At 46.4% G+C, this 18,536-nt stretch overlaps 1 protein-coding gene across 1 annotated transcript in view; it reads right to left on the bottom strand.

The window, feature by feature from the left end:
* Window positions 1–9,460, bottom strand: part of PCP4 (Purkinje cell protein 4) — a 138,445-nt gene extending 128,985 nt beyond the window's left edge. Inside the window, exon 1 of the mRNA XM_088456950.1 lies at window positions 9,363–9,460. Coding sequence (XP_088313076.1) covers window positions 9,363–9,371 — 9 coding nt within the window. The 5' untranslated portion in view covers window positions 9,372–9,460. The remainder of the gene's footprint in view (window positions 1–9,362) is intronic.
* Window positions 9,461–18,536: the final 9,076 nt, after the last annotated feature.

Here is an 18,536-nt window from a genome sequence, read left to right as displayed (position 1 = left end):
GCGGGCGCCCGGTAAATCGACCCTCTCTGCGGCGCCGGGCTGAGGTGGCCCAGAGGAGGCGGAACTGGTTCCGTCTCCTCCGGCACACGTTAACCTCGATGTGTGGGGGGCCCTTTACGTGTGGGGGCCCAGGGACGACTGCCCCTGTGGCCCCCCCCCGTTAATCCGGCCCTGCTGACAGGTATTGGGATTCCGGACGGCATTCTAAGCGCTGACATCCCATATGCCGGGATATTGGCTGGATCCCTGTACTGATATAGCTCAGATAATTTATTGTTGAATGTGTTACAGTAATGATATGAACACATTCGTTTTTTGAAACATTTCTATGTTTATTCAGTTACCCTAAATTAGTAGGTAATTATTTACAAAGCATATGGACAATTCTTATAGGCTGCAGTCTGTTTAAGTAATGACATCAATCAGGTGATAGGTTGGAAGTGCAAACTGACGGTGGAACCATTAATATTTGATACTCTGCAAGTACATTAATCACGAGTTGGCAGTATTGGCGGATTAATCTCATCCTGTCACACACAGGAGGTCGTGTTCAAATCACAAAATAGCAGCTTCCCAGCATTAATGCCGCTGTGGACCGGCGAGATAGCCACATGTGCGCAGAAGCAGTTACATAGTCTGGAGTGGAGGGCAGTGAAGGTATACCTGCAGCAGTATGGAGCCGTTCCTCCTAATACCTGCAGCAGTATGGAGCCGTTCCTCCTAATACCTGCAGCAGTACAGAGCCGTTCCTCCTAATACCTGCAGCAGTATGGAGCCGTTCCTCCTAATACCTGCAGCAGTACGGAGCCGTTCCTCCTAATACCTGCAGCAGTGTGGAGCCGTTCCGCCTAATACCTGCAGCAGTGTGGAGCCGTTCCTCCTAATACCTGCAGCAGTATGGAGCCGTTCCTCCTAATACCTGCAGCAGTATGGAGCCGTTCCTCCTAATACCTGCAGCAGTATGGAGCCGTTCCTCCTAATACCTGCAGCAGTATGGAGCCGTTCCACCTAATACCTGCAGCAGTATGGAGCCGTTCCTCCTAATACCTGCAGCAGTATGGAGCCGTTCCTCCTAATACCTGCAGCAGTATGGAGCCGTTCCGCCTAATACCTGCAGCAGTATGGAGCCGTTCCTCCTAATACCTGCAGCAGTATGGAGCCGTTCCTCCTAATACCTGCAGCAGTATGGAGCCGTTCCACCTAATACCTGCAGCAGTATGGAGCCGTTCCTCCCAATACCTGCAGCAGTATGGAGACGTTCCTCCCAATACCTGCAGCAGTATGGAGCCGTTCCTCCCAATACCTGCAGCAGTATGGAGCCGTCCCTCCTAATACCTGCAGCAGTATGGAGCCGTTCCTCCCAATACCTGCAGCAGTACAGAGCCGTTCCTCCTAATACCTGCAGCAGTATGGAGCCGTTCCTCCCAATACCTGCAGCAGTATGGAGACGTTCCTCCCAATACCTGCAGCAGTATGGAGCCGTTCCTCCTAATACCTGCAGCAGTATGGAGCCTTTCCTCCCAATACCTGCAGCAGTATGGAGCCGTTCCTCCCAATACCTGCAGCAGTATGGAGCCGTTCCTCCTAATACCTGCAGCAGTATGGAGCCGTTCCTCCTAATACCTGCATCAGTATGGAGCCGTTCCTCCTAATACCTGCATCAGTATGGAGCCGTTCCTCCTAATACCTGCATCAGTATGGAGCCGTCGTCTCTTCAAGGATTCATTTTGTGGAACGAGGTTATTGTAAAGAGTTATACTGGTGGAGGAGGCGCATTTTCATGGGGGCACTTGATTTTTGCGCCAGCTCTGTGTTGGCGGAGATCGAATTTTGTCTGTACTTTTAATAAGGCTAAACAGTTTCAATAAAATGCTGTTTAAAATAAAGAATATAAATATACAGTATATTTTATTATTATTGTTATCATTAAACTTTAAATGGGCAGATACCTCCACAGCGAGTCATACAAAAGTGCTCGCAGCGCCATGGGGCTCATAGCTAAACTGTGCAAATTCGGGCTCGGAGTGGCCCCGTGACGTGTGCGAGACGAGGTGCCGTTGCCGGCGTTTTATCACCGTGGCAGCGGCAACTTGCACCCTTCGCGGCTATTGACACCTTGATGTATATACATAGTTTCTATAATGTCCATTCTCTGACCGCCAGCATCCCGACTGCCGGTCTCCCATATGTATTCCAAGATGAAGAATTAAATTCCCTTTGCCAAGGGGAAATGCCCTTACATAGTAAGGAACGCTCCTGAGCATGCACTCCCTTCCACCCCCATCTCGTCTAATTCAGCTCAGCAACATTAAGGGCTCTATTTACTACAATCCACAAATTGAATGCAGATTGTAGTGTGATATTAACGACTGAATTCGCATTGCAATATCACAGGGATTTACTACAAATCCCTTGCAGGGACAGAGCTTGCGAGAAAGCTCTGTCCCTGCGAATCCCCTCCGCACACTAGTCACGGTATTTTCACAAAAAAATACCGTGACAAGTGCATTGCGCATGCGCCTACCGACCGTCGCTGCTACCCCCCAGGCGCTAAGCCCCGTCCCCGTCATTAAGCCCCGCCCCCGCGATCGCGGACTCCCCCTCTCCCTTAATTACACTTACATGCATGATCGGGGCTCCGGTGATGTCTTCCATGTCCTCCGGTCAGGTGATCTCCCATACTGCACTGGGACCCGATCACCTGATGACCGGGCAGCAGTGCACTATGGGAGACCAGCTGACTGGAGGGGAGACATCACCGGAGGCCCGATCACCGGTCCGTGGAGTCAGGTAAGTAAATTTTTTTTTAACTTTTTTTTTCTTTTTTTTTTTACAGTGAATCAGCGTGTGGTCTGTTTAGACCACACAGCTGATTACTGGGGCCGACTCCGGGCTCTGCTCTCTCTGTTAGAGCAGGGCGGAGTCCGGTAACCAGGGGAGACCCTGGATAATGCCACCTCCATCTTATTAGAGATGAGCGGTTCGGATTCTGTGGAATTTGAACCACTCCGAACATAGGGGATCCGAGTCCACCCAAACCCTGTTCGGGTGTTCCCCGCCTGACTCGGATCCCCGTTCAGGGCCGAACGGCGGCCGCCTGATGTCGGATTCTCACTAGAGAATCCGACATCAGGGCTCCTCGAGTGTAGGGCAGACCGCTGTGATAGCGGTCTGCCCTACACAGAACAAACACACAGCCGCCAGCGGCAGCTGTGTGTTTGTTACAGCAGCCAATGAGAGTCACACAGACTCTCATTGGCTGCTGCACGGAGGGAGCCGGCTGGAGCTCACACATGAGCTCCGTCTTCCGGCTCCCTCCTCGTCGCGTGGCAGCAGAGCAGAGCGGACGGCGGCTGGAGCGGGGATACAGGTAAGGTTTTTTTTTTTATGTGTGTATGGGGGCCTGCTAATGGAGGGGCCTACTACTGGGGGGGGGCATACTACAGGGGGCCTGCTACTGGGGGGCCTACTACTGGGGGGCCTACTACAGGGGGCCTGCTACTGGGGGGGCCTACTACTGGGGGGCCTACTACAGGGGGGGCATACTACAGGGGGGCTTACTACTGGGGGGGCATACTACCGGGGGAACATACTAATGGGGACCTGCTACTGGGGGGCCTACTACTGGGGAGGCATACTACAGGGGGCCTGCTACTGGGGGGCCTACTACAGGGGGAGCATACTACAGGGGGCCTAGTACTTGGGGGAGCATACTACAGGGGGCCTGCTACTGGGGGGCCTACTACTGGGGGGCCTACTACAGGGGGCCTGCTACTGGGGGGGCCTACTACAGGGGGGGCATACTACAGGGGGGCTTACTACTGGGGGGGCATACTACAGGGGGCCTGCTACTGGGGGGCCTACTACTGGGGGGGCATACTAAAGGGGGCCTGCTACTGGGGGGGCTACTACCGGGGGAACATACTACAGGGGACCTGCTACTGGGGGGCCTACTACTGGGGAGGCATACTACAGGGGGCCTGCTACTGGGGGGCCAACTACAGGGGGAGCATACTACAGGGGGCCTAGTACTTGGGGGAGCATACTACAGGGGGCCTGCTACTGGGGGGCATACTACAGGGGGCCTGCTACTAGGGGGCCTACTACTGGGGGGCATACTACAGGGGGGGCATACTACAGGGGGCCTGCTACTGGGGGGGGGCATACTACAGGGGGCCTGCTACTAGGGGGCCTACTACTGGGGGAGCATACTACAGGGGGCCTGCTACTGGGGGGCTACTACCGGGGGAGCATACTACAGGGGACCTGCTACTGGGGGGCCTACTACTGGGGAGGCATACTACAGGGGGCCTGCTACTGGGGGAGCATACTACAGGGGGAGCATACTACAGGGGGAGCATACTACAGGGGGCCTGCTACTGGGGGGTATACTACAAGGGGCCTGCTACTGGGGGGCATACTACAGGGGGGGCATACTACAGGGGGCCTGCTACTGGGGGGGCATACTACAGGGGGCCTGCGACTGGGGGGCCTACTACTGGGGGAGCATACTACAGGGGGCCTGCTACTGGGGGGCATACTACTGGGGGCCTGCTAATGGGGGGCATACTTCTGGGGGGCATACTACTACTGGGGGCACTGCATAGGGGGCCCTACTACTAAGGGGACTGCATAGGGGGCACCACTACTGGGGGCATTGTGTAAGGGACACCACTGCTGGGGGCATTGTGTAAGGGACACTATTGCTGTTGGCATTGTATTAGTGGCACTACTACTGTGGGCATAGTATAAGGGGCATTACTACTGTGGGCTTTGTGTATAAGGGTCACTACTATGGGCATTGTGTAAAAGGGTCACTACTGTGGGCATTGTGTAAAAGGGGCACTACTGTGGGCATTGTGTAAAAGGGGCACTACTGTGTGTCGTAACATAAATAAGAGACACTACTTTATGGTGAAATGTGAATCAGGGGCACTATGTGCGGTGTAACGTGAATAAGATTGTGCACTGTGACTCCTTGGGCCGTAGCCCACTATGTATACAAGTACTATGACTCTGCTGGCCGTACCGCACTGGGTGGGTGCACTACTTTTCATTTCTGCCACTGCTGTGTGGCAATGTGTCATAGATGTGCTTTATACTGTGGTGTCTGTGTCGTTGTGCCGCTGCTTTGTCACTTAGTAACCAATCAGCTCACTGCAACCTTTGGCCAATAATGTTGAAAACAATATTATAAGCTGTGAGGTGGTCTAAATTGACTGGAAATTAATGTTATTGAGGTTGATAATACTGTAGGAAGAAAAAAAAGACCAATTTATGTGATTTTAGCTTTTTTTGTACATTTTTGTAAAAAAATCCAAATCCAAAGCCAAAGCCAAAGCCAGTCACCGCAGTTTGGCAAATCCAAATCCAAAGCCGGAAGACGAATTAGAACCAAATCCAAATCCGGCAAAATCGCACATTCCTAGTTATTATCACAGGGCTTTCCCGGGTATTTTTTTACAATTTGTTTTTAGTAACTCTGGTCGGATCACATTTACCATATCAATTATGGGAAATGTGATCTGCTTACTAAAAATAAGTGATACTTAGGGGTTGGAGTAGAATTTTACGTATTCTACTCCAATTGCCCTATAGTAACTGTAGGTGATACTAAAATAATGTGAAAAGGGTGTGAAAACATCCTTTTTCACTTTATTTTAGTAAAAATAATGTTAATAAATAGAGCCCTAAATCTCATACCTGTACTGCTCCACAAAACACAAGTATGGCCACCCTGCTCCACTAACTTATGCACCCCCACAAATCAAGGAGCACAGCAGGGGAAAAGCTGTATTTGCGCATACTGTATACCTCCCAACTATTGGAGATCCAGAACCAAGGCGCTGGGGGAGTGGCCGCACCATAAGGTACCTAGCCACGCCCCTGGAGCCAAAAAAAACCACACACTTTTATTCCTGCACGCAGATTGGAGGCAATCCAATGGCACCTGCCTCTTCTTTGTGATACGAGTGTGTACCTCAAATGTGCAGATGGTGTTATAGATGGATCACATTGAGTCTGTTCCACCAAAATCCGTTCTTTTGGGGGTGTACGGCAATGTATTATATCAGCACTGTGCATTTCCAAGATTCGATTTGACTGATTTTTATTTGCGTTCCCAGCAGAACAGGATTTACAGGATTTCCACTTTAGTACTATAGTATAAAGCAGGATGTGTGGGTTCGGTACCCAGAGAACTGACAACAACCTAATTTAGGGGTTTCGAGTCGAACTGAGGCCGAGTTTAGAATCACTTTGGGGTACTGAGACGAACCGAGTTCTGGTTTGGAACTCTGATTTTAAAAGCTAACTGGAGTTTTGCATTGCATTTAAACAGGTCAAAATGACATCATTTTAGCTGTTTTTTTTATTTAATTTTTTAAAATACAGATCCAAAACCAGAACACGAAGATGAATTCGGATCCAAAACCAAAACACTGGGGTCGGTGTACATCTCTACTATAATGACGGTATATTTGGAGGACACGTTAATTAAGTTAACTTAGTTATATAAAGTAGTATACCCAACATATTGTATGCCACAAATACATTACTGTACTGTTTACTGTACTAAATACCAAAAATCTATTTAATGTTTATATTTTATAATTGAAAGAAGAGTCAAGGAATGTGTATTCATATTAAGCTCCTTGGTAGCTTCAATCCATCCATCCATCACTCAATCAATCAATCAATCCATTCATCAATCAATCAATCAATCCATTAATCAATAAATCCATTCATCAATTAATCAAGCCACTGGACGCATGATAAATATTGACAAGCCTGCGCTAAAGCATAAATGGATTTGTTAATGCAGACGGCAGCAAAAACTGAGAGAGTATTAATTAGGAAGCCATAAATACCTGTACAACTTTTGTTTGGCTGTTTGAAGTGTCCATAGATCATTCTGTCAGATAAGTGTTGTTTAGTCAAGAACAGCCCAAGAGAGACAGAAGGAAGGAGCGCACGTTCTGCCTGATTGATGGTGTCGGTATGGAAAATGTTATGGAAATTGCATTCAAGGGTTCTGAAAAACTCAGACATTAATTGAAATGTATGCAAATAGCTGCAATTGATTTGAATACAGCAATTTCTGAATTCAAAACATAATTTGTATAGGAAATCCGACCTTGGCACATTAATAGAACTGTACGAAAGCCCTATTATCTGCTGGGAGGGACACAAGCTCCAAACGCACAAAAGAGTCTGAATGAAAATCTGGTGGTGGAAAATATCTGTTGTCTTCCAATAAATCTATCATCTCCAAGCGTCCACTTTTACACTTCAACGCCGGAAAAGCCGGGTCACTGCAGACCCGGGTCTGGTGTGAACGACGCCAACTCAGGAATATGATGGGTCGACACCGGGGAAATTCCGGGTCTGATCCGGAATGGAACCCTGTTCCAACCTCTGGGTCAGACCCGGAATTTAGGTATAAAAGCAGTACGAGTGACAAAATTTGGCAATAACTTGCACAATTATATTTTTTTTTACATGTAACTGTATGAAATAAACTAAAATAGCCCAAATAAATATAACATTTAACTACATCACATACAAGTCAATAACGTACACGTTAAATTTAAATTAAATGACAGTTTAATTTGTTTTCACCTTTTTTTGTGTTTCATGTTTTCATATATTTTTTTAATCAAGCGATACTGATCCATACACTAGTACCCTAAAGGTAAAGCATACTGATAACTGTGATTATAAATCCAGAATGTCCGCACTCTAGTAAAAATCAATGAAGACGGGGTGCTCAATTAAGGACCAAAAAAGTCCATTTAACATAAAAGTAAAAAAAATCGGCACTCACCAGGTGTACACTAGGATGCTGACCTGTTTCTATCTGTTGCTATGTCCTGAGGAAAGTCCTCGTTAGGACCGAAACATCGACTTGATGCACTTTATCTCTTGACGAGTGGTAAATACATTTACTAATCCTGTCAAAACACCTGGTGAGTGCCGATTTTTTTCTACACATATATATATATATATATATATATGTATATAATGTGTATTCCTGCTGCTTGCTCAGATTGTACTTACATTATATGACATACTGTACAGCAGACAGACTAAAGAGCAGACAGGGAGACTATCATGCTGTAAGGTCAATCTATAAAGGCAGAGCAGATTCTCAGCAAGTCCCGGGAAGTGAAACCATGCTTATTATAGATAATCCTATATGTATCCATATAAGACAACGTTTATACAAAGACTGTTCCTGTTCCATTAACTGCTAGTTCCTATAGTTACAAAACTCTTTATTATGTGAATAGATTTCCTCCCATCATTTACCAGAACTGCCATATATTTCCTACATAACATGAATGGACCTATAGTAGTTGTGCTGGCTTCCTATACATATGACAGCAATTGCAAAGCGTGACAGACTATTCAGCTCTATAGAAATAAATGTTAATAAATCTCATTGAATTGTTTTATGCAGTTGTATTTCCCACATGAACATAGGTGATTGCCTGTCTGCTAGTTTCTGACTCCAGCCTATAGGTAACACTGATTCCAGCCTATAGGTAACACTGATTCCAGCCTATAGGTAACACTGATTCCAGTCTATAGGTAACACTGACTCCAGTCTATAGGTAACACTGACTCCAGCCTATAGATAACACTGACTCCAGCCTATAGATAACACTGACTCCAGTCTATAGGTACAGTAACACTGACTCCAGCCTATAGGTAACACTGACTCAAGCCTATAGGTAACACTGACTCCAGTCTATCGGTAACACTGACTTCAGCCTATAGGTAACACTGACTTCAGCCTATAGGTAACACTGACTCCAGTCTATAGGTACAGTAACACTGACTTCAGCCTATAGGTAACACTGACTCCAGTCTATAGGTAACACTGACTCCAGCCTATAGGTAACACTGACTCCAGTCTATAGGTAACATTGACTCCAGACTGTAGGTAACACTGACTCCAACCTATAGGTACAGTAACACTGACTCCAGCCTATAGGTAACACTGACTCCAGCCTATAGGTACATTAACACTGACTTCAGCCTATAGGTAACACTGACTCCAGCCTATAGGTAACACTGACTCCAGCCTATAGGTGACACTGACTCCAGTCTATACATTGACTCCAGACTATAGGTAACACTGACTCCAACCTATAGGTACAGTAACACTGACTCCAGCCTATAGGTAACACTGACTCCAGCCTATAGGTACATTAACACTGACTTCAGCCTATAGGTAACACTGACTCCAGTCTATAGGTAACACTGACTCCAGCCTATAGGTAACACTGACTTCTGTAACAGCCATTGCATCTCAGCAGAATGCAGAACATCTTTCCTATGTGACAATAAGGACTTACCTCACTCATGATGCCTCTGAGATGACAGTCCTTAGGTCTCCACTGCCTTTTTACACTGAGGGATGTGCAGACAGAGCTGTTGTAGTGTTCTAAGCTCTTTTCTCTTAAAAGGGGCTACCCTGTGGCATCACCATCCCAATAAACCAATGAGAGACCTGCAGTTGCCAAGCATTTAGTAGAAGTGCTTTTTAACTAAATGTCTAAGGAGACATCTAGCGTCCAAGTGTGGAATTGCATGCCGAGGTTGGGATTAGGCTTGTGCTGTGCTGTGCATTTGTAACTTGTCACTTTTCTGTTATTGTATTGCGTAGAAGGCTTTAGAAATACCGGCTGAATCTCAAAGCTGATGAATATTGTTATGACTAATGTGCTTCAATGGCAGGATAATGAGATCATGAAGAATGCAATGTGGTCATCAATCTTAGATTTCTAAAAAATTTTCAAGGTGCAGTAGCATTACAAAAAAAAAAGTCCAAATATTCACCTGTAATAAACTACAGTACAGTATGTATCAACTAAGGGAGGGGTAGTACTTAGAATTCCGTATTTACAAATGTGTCCTTGCTCATCTTACCTCAATACATCATGCAGCAGATATACCTGGCGTGAGTGAGCTGCCAGGTCCCGTGTAACCCTGCTAGCTAACTAGGACGCACCAGGAGTCATTTGATATGTGACGCTTGTATATCTGCGTGTATGTCTCTCGATCAGCATATGAAGTGCTATGATGCAGCGGCCACAGATTTTTTTCCACACGAAGTTCTGGTTACAGTCTCAGCTGCACACAGATATATATATTTGTACATTAATTAATCAGCTCCTGGTGCATCCTAGTCACATCGCATTGCGAATTAGGCGCATTTTCAGCAAAAAAGACCCATAAAACACGCCCGGCGCTAGCAGAGTCTCGCGGGACCAAGAGCGTCAAGAGGGGCTGTCTGGCAATACTGCAGTGAGGACACATCTGTATACAGCTGGAACAGTGACTCAACATTATGTAATGCAGAGGAAGGCAACTTCTACAGCTGGTTTTCAGGAACTGCTGTAGTTCGCAACTGTCAGTGAGTTATAGGTTGTCTACTGTATGTCTGCTGTGAAGGATCATTTGGTTATAAAGGAAGATTCATGTATATTTATTCTTAGTACTAAATTAATCAAGGGGTTAGTGTGAGAAGTGGAGGTGTGACCAGTGCTGTGTGGGTGTGACCAGTGCTGTGTGGGTGGGGTCAGTGCTGTGTGGGTGTGGCCAGTGCCATGTGGGCATGTACACCACCTACACACCCACCTCCAAGCAAGGGGGGGCGATGATGCGATTTGCAATGAATGGCGTCATCGTGGCCCCTTTCTTCACAGTGCTAGTAATCTCAGCATTGTGTCGCAGGGGAGGGCCAAGATGAACCGATTGTGTGGTCATGTCCCCGCTCCTTCCCCAATGCCACGTCAAGAACCCACCATGGCCATCCTTAATCCATGCCACGTCCTGGAGGGGGGAGGGCTAACAGAAAGATCGGCAAATATACTCCTACACTATGACCACCAATATCTCCCTAAATATGTAACAGTAGAAAATTTGCATACAGTTTTGCGGATTTTGGAGTGTGAATGAAAGACTTTCTCCAAATGGCGGTATTTGGATCCGTGAACAGGCGCCAAGTCTGGAGCGGATGAATCAGCCAATCACTGCTCAGCTGCTGACGGCAATATAGACAGGCTAAGTCCTGGTTAGAGGAGTGAATGTGTCGCTCATCAGACCAGTGCTGTTGGGCGCTTGCTCACAGATCTGAATACTGGCATTTGGAGAAAGCCCATCTGGCTATTGCAGAGGTTCCTATGCCACTGAGTATAAGTTGACTGAGCTATACAAGCATAAATGTGATGGAGTAACCTCTAATCCCATACGGATAGTATAATAACTCCGTCACTGAACTGTGATAATGGCTACTCTCCAAATGCCAGTAACAAACTTGCTGTTAAGAGTCAATGTGTAGGAAGGCAGTGAAAAATACTTGGAACGGTGTACCCGGGTATGGAACTGTACCCACCCGCAATGTTTTCCTTGACTGCAGCCCTCCACTGCAGTCAACATTTTTTTGGCCCTTCAGATGCTGTCTCAAGAGGTCAATAGATGCCCATAGTTTGTTGTCAAGTGAGAGCAACCTGTAACTCAGACACTGGCAGACCTCTGATAGGTGTCTGCTCTTGCTGTCTATTGGCTACAGTAGTGTGATACCCTGCCATGTGTATTACTATAGAGATGCACCCTATTGACAGCTCGTGTGGTCCCTGTTTGCTAACACGCGCTGGCAGCTAGTGGAGCCAGTATGTGTAAACAAGGAAATTGAAAAGAGGCAGTTGGTGTGCGGCCAGTGCCTGGAGAGAGGTGCGGAATGGTGACAGCAGGCAGCTCTGCAGAGACGGTGCGACGATTTGGGCCCGGGACAGACGAGGCAGTCTAAGGGGTCTATTTACTAAGCAGTGTTAGGAGACAGAGTGAAAAGTGATAAAAAGGTGCCAGCCAATCAGCTCCTAAATGTCATTTTTCAAACACAGCCTGTGAGATGGCAGTTGGAAGCTGATTGACTGGCACCTTATCACTTTTCACTCTATCTCCTAACACTGCTTAGTAAGTGAGCTGAAGGGTTTTGCGTCCAGGAGGCGGTGCTCTGTTCAAGCAGCACTGAGTGGCCACCAGAGAGTGAGAGAAGGGCAGCCGACAGTGGAAAGGTGGTGACAAAAATGAGGGAGAGACGTCCGTCAACCAGCAGGGGAGGAGCTTCGGTGCTTGTCAGCAGCTGAGCCCTCGCTACAGATCCGAAGCAGAGACTCCAGGTGTGTAGCTGGTTGCGGGAGTGGTGAGCTTAGTAACTCCCTGCACACACTGAGTGGAATTCAATTGTTTCAACTCCCCTTCACACCTGACGGAGCTATTCAATTGTTGCTCCTGTCGGGCGCGATCAGCTGCCGGCGCCGGCATTTCAGCTTGCACCCCCTGGGGGGTGCGAGCTGAAATGCACGAAATGTGACCTGTTTGGCTGCCCAGCACTTTTGGTCGGGTATAGCCGTTTTACGTGGCTAAACCCGACCTCTTTGGTCACGATCGATGCAAAGATCAGCATCAATTGAATAGCGCCCCGCGATCTCCCGTCACGTTAGACGTGAGATCGGTCACGCTAAAACAATTGAATACTGCCCACTGTCATCAACCATCATTGACATTACCAGCCCTACTTCTCACCAGGAACGTGCAGTCAGGGGAGGCAGGGCCTCCCCTATAATACTCCCTTCCCTCTCATACTCCCTGTCATGCTCCAGAGTCGGGGCCGGCTCTAGGGGTGTTCGACCTGTGCGGTCGCCCATAGAGGGTGCACCCCTCCCCAACATCCCGATTTCAGCAGTTCAGTACTGTCCCGCTGTTCCACCCATGGGCCAAAGTGGCCCGCGGGTGGTTAAATCGGGAGGTTGGGGACACCCACCACCGCAGCAGTGCGGCAGTGCCGGACCCCGGAGACTCTGGATGCTGCGCTAGTGAGGCTCCCCCCAGCCTGACATTATTTGGAGGCGGGCACGCCTCCTAATAACGTCACATGGGGCGTGACCTATGGTAATTAGGCCACGCCCCCATATGGCACACTGGAGAGCCGGCACAGGGTGTTCCGACCCCTGGAGCCAGCCCTGTCCAGAGTCTTGATATAAATACCATGTTTTTATACATGTGTGCCTTCCCAGTCATTGACCTCACCGCATGTCACGGCTTCTCACAGCTCTCCTCCTATAAATATAACGGGTGTGGACTAGCAGATAGACAGTGAAAAGGTCGACAGTGTGTAGGTAAAAACCAGATTTTGGACAGTCAATAGGGCGACTGGGACAAAAGGTCAACACACTAAATGACAACGTGTAAGAAGGTTGACAGAGTCAAAAGGTCGACACAGAAATGGTCAATACTTTTTTTTTTTTAGCCCTAATCTTCACCCTAAGCCTAACCATAACCCTCCCCTTGGTGCCTAACCCTAACCCTCCCTCCTGGTGCCTAACCCTAACCATCTGGTAGGTGCCTGACCCTAACCGTCCCCTCTATTGCCTAATCCTAACCTTCACCCCTGGGGCCTAACCCTAACCATTGGGGTAAGTGCCTAACCCTAACCTTCTGGTAAGTTCCTTTAGGTGCGTACACACGGACATATATATTGTTACGATATGAACGATAACAATATCGTTTAATGATATATCGTTCATATCGTTCATTTTTTATGCAGTAAGACCAACGATGCTCGTTCCCGCATGAACGATAGCGATATCTATGATCGTCCGTGCATGCAGGCCAATCTAGACGGTATCGTCAACTTTGCATGTTCAGAGATGTGGCAGGATGACTCACTGAAAGATATCTTTGAAAGATATCTTTCATGTCGTTGGTGGTACAGATCGTCCTGTGTGTACGCACCTTTACCCTTAACCTAACCCTAACCCTAAATAAATAATAATATATCATGTGTCGACCATTTTCATGTCATCCATTTGACCCTGTCGACCATTTGTACCTGTCTCCACCTCTCCTGACATCCCTGGCTTCAGCTGACTAGCTTGGGGTGATAATGCTTTGGCTGGGGAGACTCGGTGAAAGGGTCCCCTGGCTGTGGCATTACACCCCAGCTGGATTTGAGCCTTGTGCTGGTTTTAAAAATAGGGTGACCCCTACGCATTTTATTCCCCCCCTATTTTTAAAACCAGGACAGGCTGGGTGCTGGGTGCTGGTTCCTAAAATACTGGGTAACCCTACTCGTTTTTTACCCTGTATTTTTAGGAACCAGGACTGGCTGAGCAGTCCGGGGCTGGTTATGCTTTTTTGGAGGGGACCTTACTTCATTTTTTTCATATTAACCCTTTGGATAGTGTTTCCATGCAGAAACATACACAAATCACACTAATCTGTGTATGTTTCTGCCAAACTTGCAGCTCAGGAGGGAATGTAGTCGGCATCCCGGCGTGCAATCCGACGGTCTGTATACCGATGCCGAAATCCTGACAGGTCGGGATCCCGTCACCAGTATCCCAACTGCCGGCATCCCGAAGGTAAGTATCAGGGTGTTAGGGAGTAGTTAGGGTTAGGGTGCGGTGTTAGGGAAGGCACTAGGGGGAGGTTTAGGCTTAGGCACCAGGGAGGGAGGGTTAGGGTGTGTGGAGGGGGAGGTTAGGTTTAGGCACCAGGGAGGGGGTGTTAGGTTTATGGTGCGGAAAGGGGGAGGTTAGTTTAAGGCACTAGGGGAGGGGGTTAGGTTTAGGCACTAGGGGAGGGGGTTAGGGGTTAGAAAAACACTTACCTATCTTCCCTATGGGTGTCGGGATTCTGGGTGTCGGAATGTCGCTGTCGGGTATTCTGACCAGCGGCAGCCAGACAGCTGGGATTTCATACCCAACCCGCTCAGGAGGTGGTCTATATGAAACTCCAATTTAGCTGCGAATTTGCTACAATTACACCCGAGATTGTAATGTCAAATCTTGGTAAATGCCCGAGTTGTATCTTTTTCATGAAAAGTATCAGAGTTTGGACGATGGTCAGTTTATTCAAGTTTGCAATCTCAGCCGAGTTTATCAGTGAAAAGAGAGAAATCTCACCTGAGGTTGCCTTTAGTAAATTTGCGAGTTGAAAAAAATGCCTAAACTCTCCCAAGACCAACACGAATCTTAGTAAATTTACCCCTAGGACTTATAAAATACAGGTGAGACTGGACCCTAACCTCACCTTGAACACAGGATCAACTAACCAACTAAATATAGTTCAGACCGGGGTGAATTCCAGCAAGGGATAGTCAGCAAAAGAGAAAGCTAACTACATTTGCACAATTCTTTGGTTACACCTGGCCACATTTGGCCCCCTGCCCAGACTGGTAACACAAAGGCAAATTGTAATTTTCTACCCAGGCCAACAATTAGCAAGGAGCTGCATAATCCCTTTGGAGGCGCATCATCATTGCATTTAACATCAAGTTTACATCAGCTATTGTAAAATGCCCTAATTAAACATAATCCCAAAAATATTGCCGAACTAAGGGGAGCAACCAACTCAGTGCACCACCGAGATCGTAATTTGGAATTTTCCCCCTTGGGGAACTTTGTAAAGTGTAAAAATTATTTATACTGCAGTATAATACACAGTAATAAGGTTATTTTATTTTGTGATAGGTATTAGAATTGTACTGTATAGATTATCTAGAAATAGTTATATATATGTTAGATGTTAGAGTGTTATATAAATGGTGATACATGTATTTTAGTATAAAAGTAACAATTACTTATTTGTGTTTAATTCAACAGTTGCACTTACATGTGTATTTCCTGAACTATTCTCTTACTTTCCTGAAAGTATTGAATCATGGTCCATTCCTGTAATAATAAAAGTGCACTTTCCAGCCAAGGTTGTATTCATTATCTGAGATTGGGGTCCATTTCATGTCCAAGTTTTGATGGGGAACTTGCCTCTCTGTAAAGGGTGTTACCAACCTGTGAAGTATCTGAAGGTAAAGTGGGCTCCTGGGTGGGTCTTATCACAGTTGCACTGAGGGGTAGCAATACTGGGGGTTAAACTATACAAGTGACTGTTGCAATAGGTTAACACAAAAGGGCATAGTCTGTTGGCTGAGGACCCTAACTAAAGTAAATAGTTACACCAAACTGGAGGGATAGGCATCTCTGAGGAAGAGTCTCTGGGCACAGGGCAGTACACCAAGCATGTCTGCTGCTGACAGTGTTATTTTATAGGGACAGCTTACCAGAGACCTAAGCACCTTTAAAGCAGAGACGAGTGGTTTGGTTTTCTCATTAATCAAACACACCTGTACTGAGGGGACCTGAGTGTATCCGAGTACCGGCTCAGGTCTTCCGGCCAAGTTTGGATCCCAGAATGAGGCAAAATGTAATTTTCCAAGCCTTAGATCTCGCATGTTTTGGATTGCATATGAAAGTCCCTCCCTTGTGATCGGACGCCATTTCACATAGAAGAGTGGAGGGAAAGGGGGTGGGATTGCGGGCTGTATTTGTGGGAAGAAAGTAAAAATACCATTAGCCCACCTTCATGTGTGTGTTTTGTTTGTCACACACACTGCACTTGCACACTCACACACTGCACTTGCACACTCACACACTGCACACAAACCAGCCACTGTGCTGTGTGTGACGTTGCTCCTGTTTGTTTGTTAAGCTGCATACACATGAAAGATTTTAGTAAACGATTTTCGTTCATTGTTTCAAGGGAAAAATGAACGAAAATCGTTTACTAAAATCGTTCATTTACTAAATATAATGTACGATTTTTTTGAACTACAAAGATTTTTGCATATTCCCTTACTGGAAATCGTTGAGTTGGTCAGCCTGACTGAACTACAAACTACAAATGTGAACGCGCATGAACGATAATCGTTCATCGTTTTAACTCAGAAAGTGAACGATTTTTTTCAACGATTGAACGATAAACGATATCGTTATCGATAATCGTTCAAAAAATCGTTGTGTGTGTATGCACCTTTAAAGTGAACCTGCTGTTGTTCAACTTAGGGAACGGACGGACTGTTACCTTTATCATGCATTTTTATTAAAAGAGTATTTTTGACACCAGCAAAATAAAAAGGTTTTTCTTTTCCCACTTGAGAATTGATTTTGGGGAGCAGAGGATGTGGGGATACTACTGCACACAGTAGCTGACACTATAAAACACAGTATGCAATGTTTTACAAATTCCTTTGCACCAACACTGGCAATTGTGTCACACACTAGGAACAGGGGGCCTGATTCAGAGCCGGACACTATTTGCGGACGGTTGTTCCAAAAAAGGGGCCGGCTATTTAAATTGAGCGCTCGCTCATTGCGGTTTGTTGACGCCTCTATGTCTGAGCGAGCGAACGAAAAATGCGCTCGCTATTTTGTAAAGACGCCCCTTTGCCGTCCGCATCACACGTCATCTCCGGTATTTATTTGATTAATCGGGTACATCGAAAGGCATCTGAACTGCTCGCAGTGCTTGTGGTAGGTTTTTCCTACCACTATCACTGCGAGCAGTTCAGGCTAAAAAACAACCAAGTGACGTGGTCGATGACGGTCCTTTACTAATTATGCACTCCCATTAAACGCCCTTTTTACCGTTAGGCACGCCTGCGTTCGGATCTCCACTCCCCCGTTTTCAAGCACCGTCCCGTTACCACCCTCAAACGGTACATTCTGTCACTCAAATTAGCAGCCCCTCGCTGTTTTGCGAGCGCACGATTTCCGACCGCAATGAATGGTTTGCGCATGCGCATTACGACCCATACGCATGCGCAGTTGTGCGAACATCTCTCATAGCGAACGAGCGGCCGCTTACAAGCGGCTCTGAATCAGGCCCTGGTTTCCTTAGCGAGAATTGTTTGGGGTGCAGATGATGGGGTGGGTACCACTGCACAAATTGACAACAATATACTCTGCATCTCAACAGCTCAACAGTCAACACACACTTATTGAAATAAATATACCATATTTTTTTTTATTGAATTAGAAAATACTACAGGGGATTTTTTTAGACAAAAGGAGAAAATTTTTTTTTTTGCAATATATATATTTTTTTATAACAGGAAACACTAAAACAAAGAGGTCTTCTTGGGGTGCAGCTCAGACACAGCAGTGTATTTTTGGACAGATAATCTTGAAATCAACACTGTCCCTGTCCTCATACACACAAGTAACAAGCCATATACTGCAGATTTACTTGAGAAAAAATGTGCAGCTTTACTCCTGTCCTGGGGGTATATTTACCATAGATCAATTTTGGATTCTGTTCGATTTGCCATTCGATTTTGGTTTGATTTCCATTCAATTTTGATATTGGAGATTTACTAAAGCCAAAATCGAACGTCAAATCGAACAGAACTCGGATTTAATGAAAAAATTAATAAAGGCAAAACATCAAATATAAGATCCCTTAATTTACTGGCATTCAATTTGCAATCAAATGTAAATCGAACTCAAAATCGAACTTCAAATTCCCAAATGAATAGAAAAGGAGAGACAGTCAATTTGAGCTTCTAAACACCATTCTTCTGGCTGGAAATTGATTATGATGCCTTTAAAAGTACCCAAAAGCATATGGGGCAGCCTGGCTGTAGGAATAATGGCTGCCCAAGGCGATGCTATGCCGTGCACCTACCT

This window comes from Taudactylus pleione, unplaced genomic scaffold (genome assembly GCF_031769625.1).
Source record: "Taudactylus pleione unplaced genomic scaffold, aTauple2 ptg000729l, whole genome shotgun sequence".
Taxonomy (NCBI): domain Eukaryota; kingdom Metazoa; phylum Chordata; class Amphibia; order Anura; family Myobatrachidae; genus Taudactylus; species Taudactylus pleione.
This window is presented reverse-complemented; position numbering and strand designations above follow the sequence as displayed.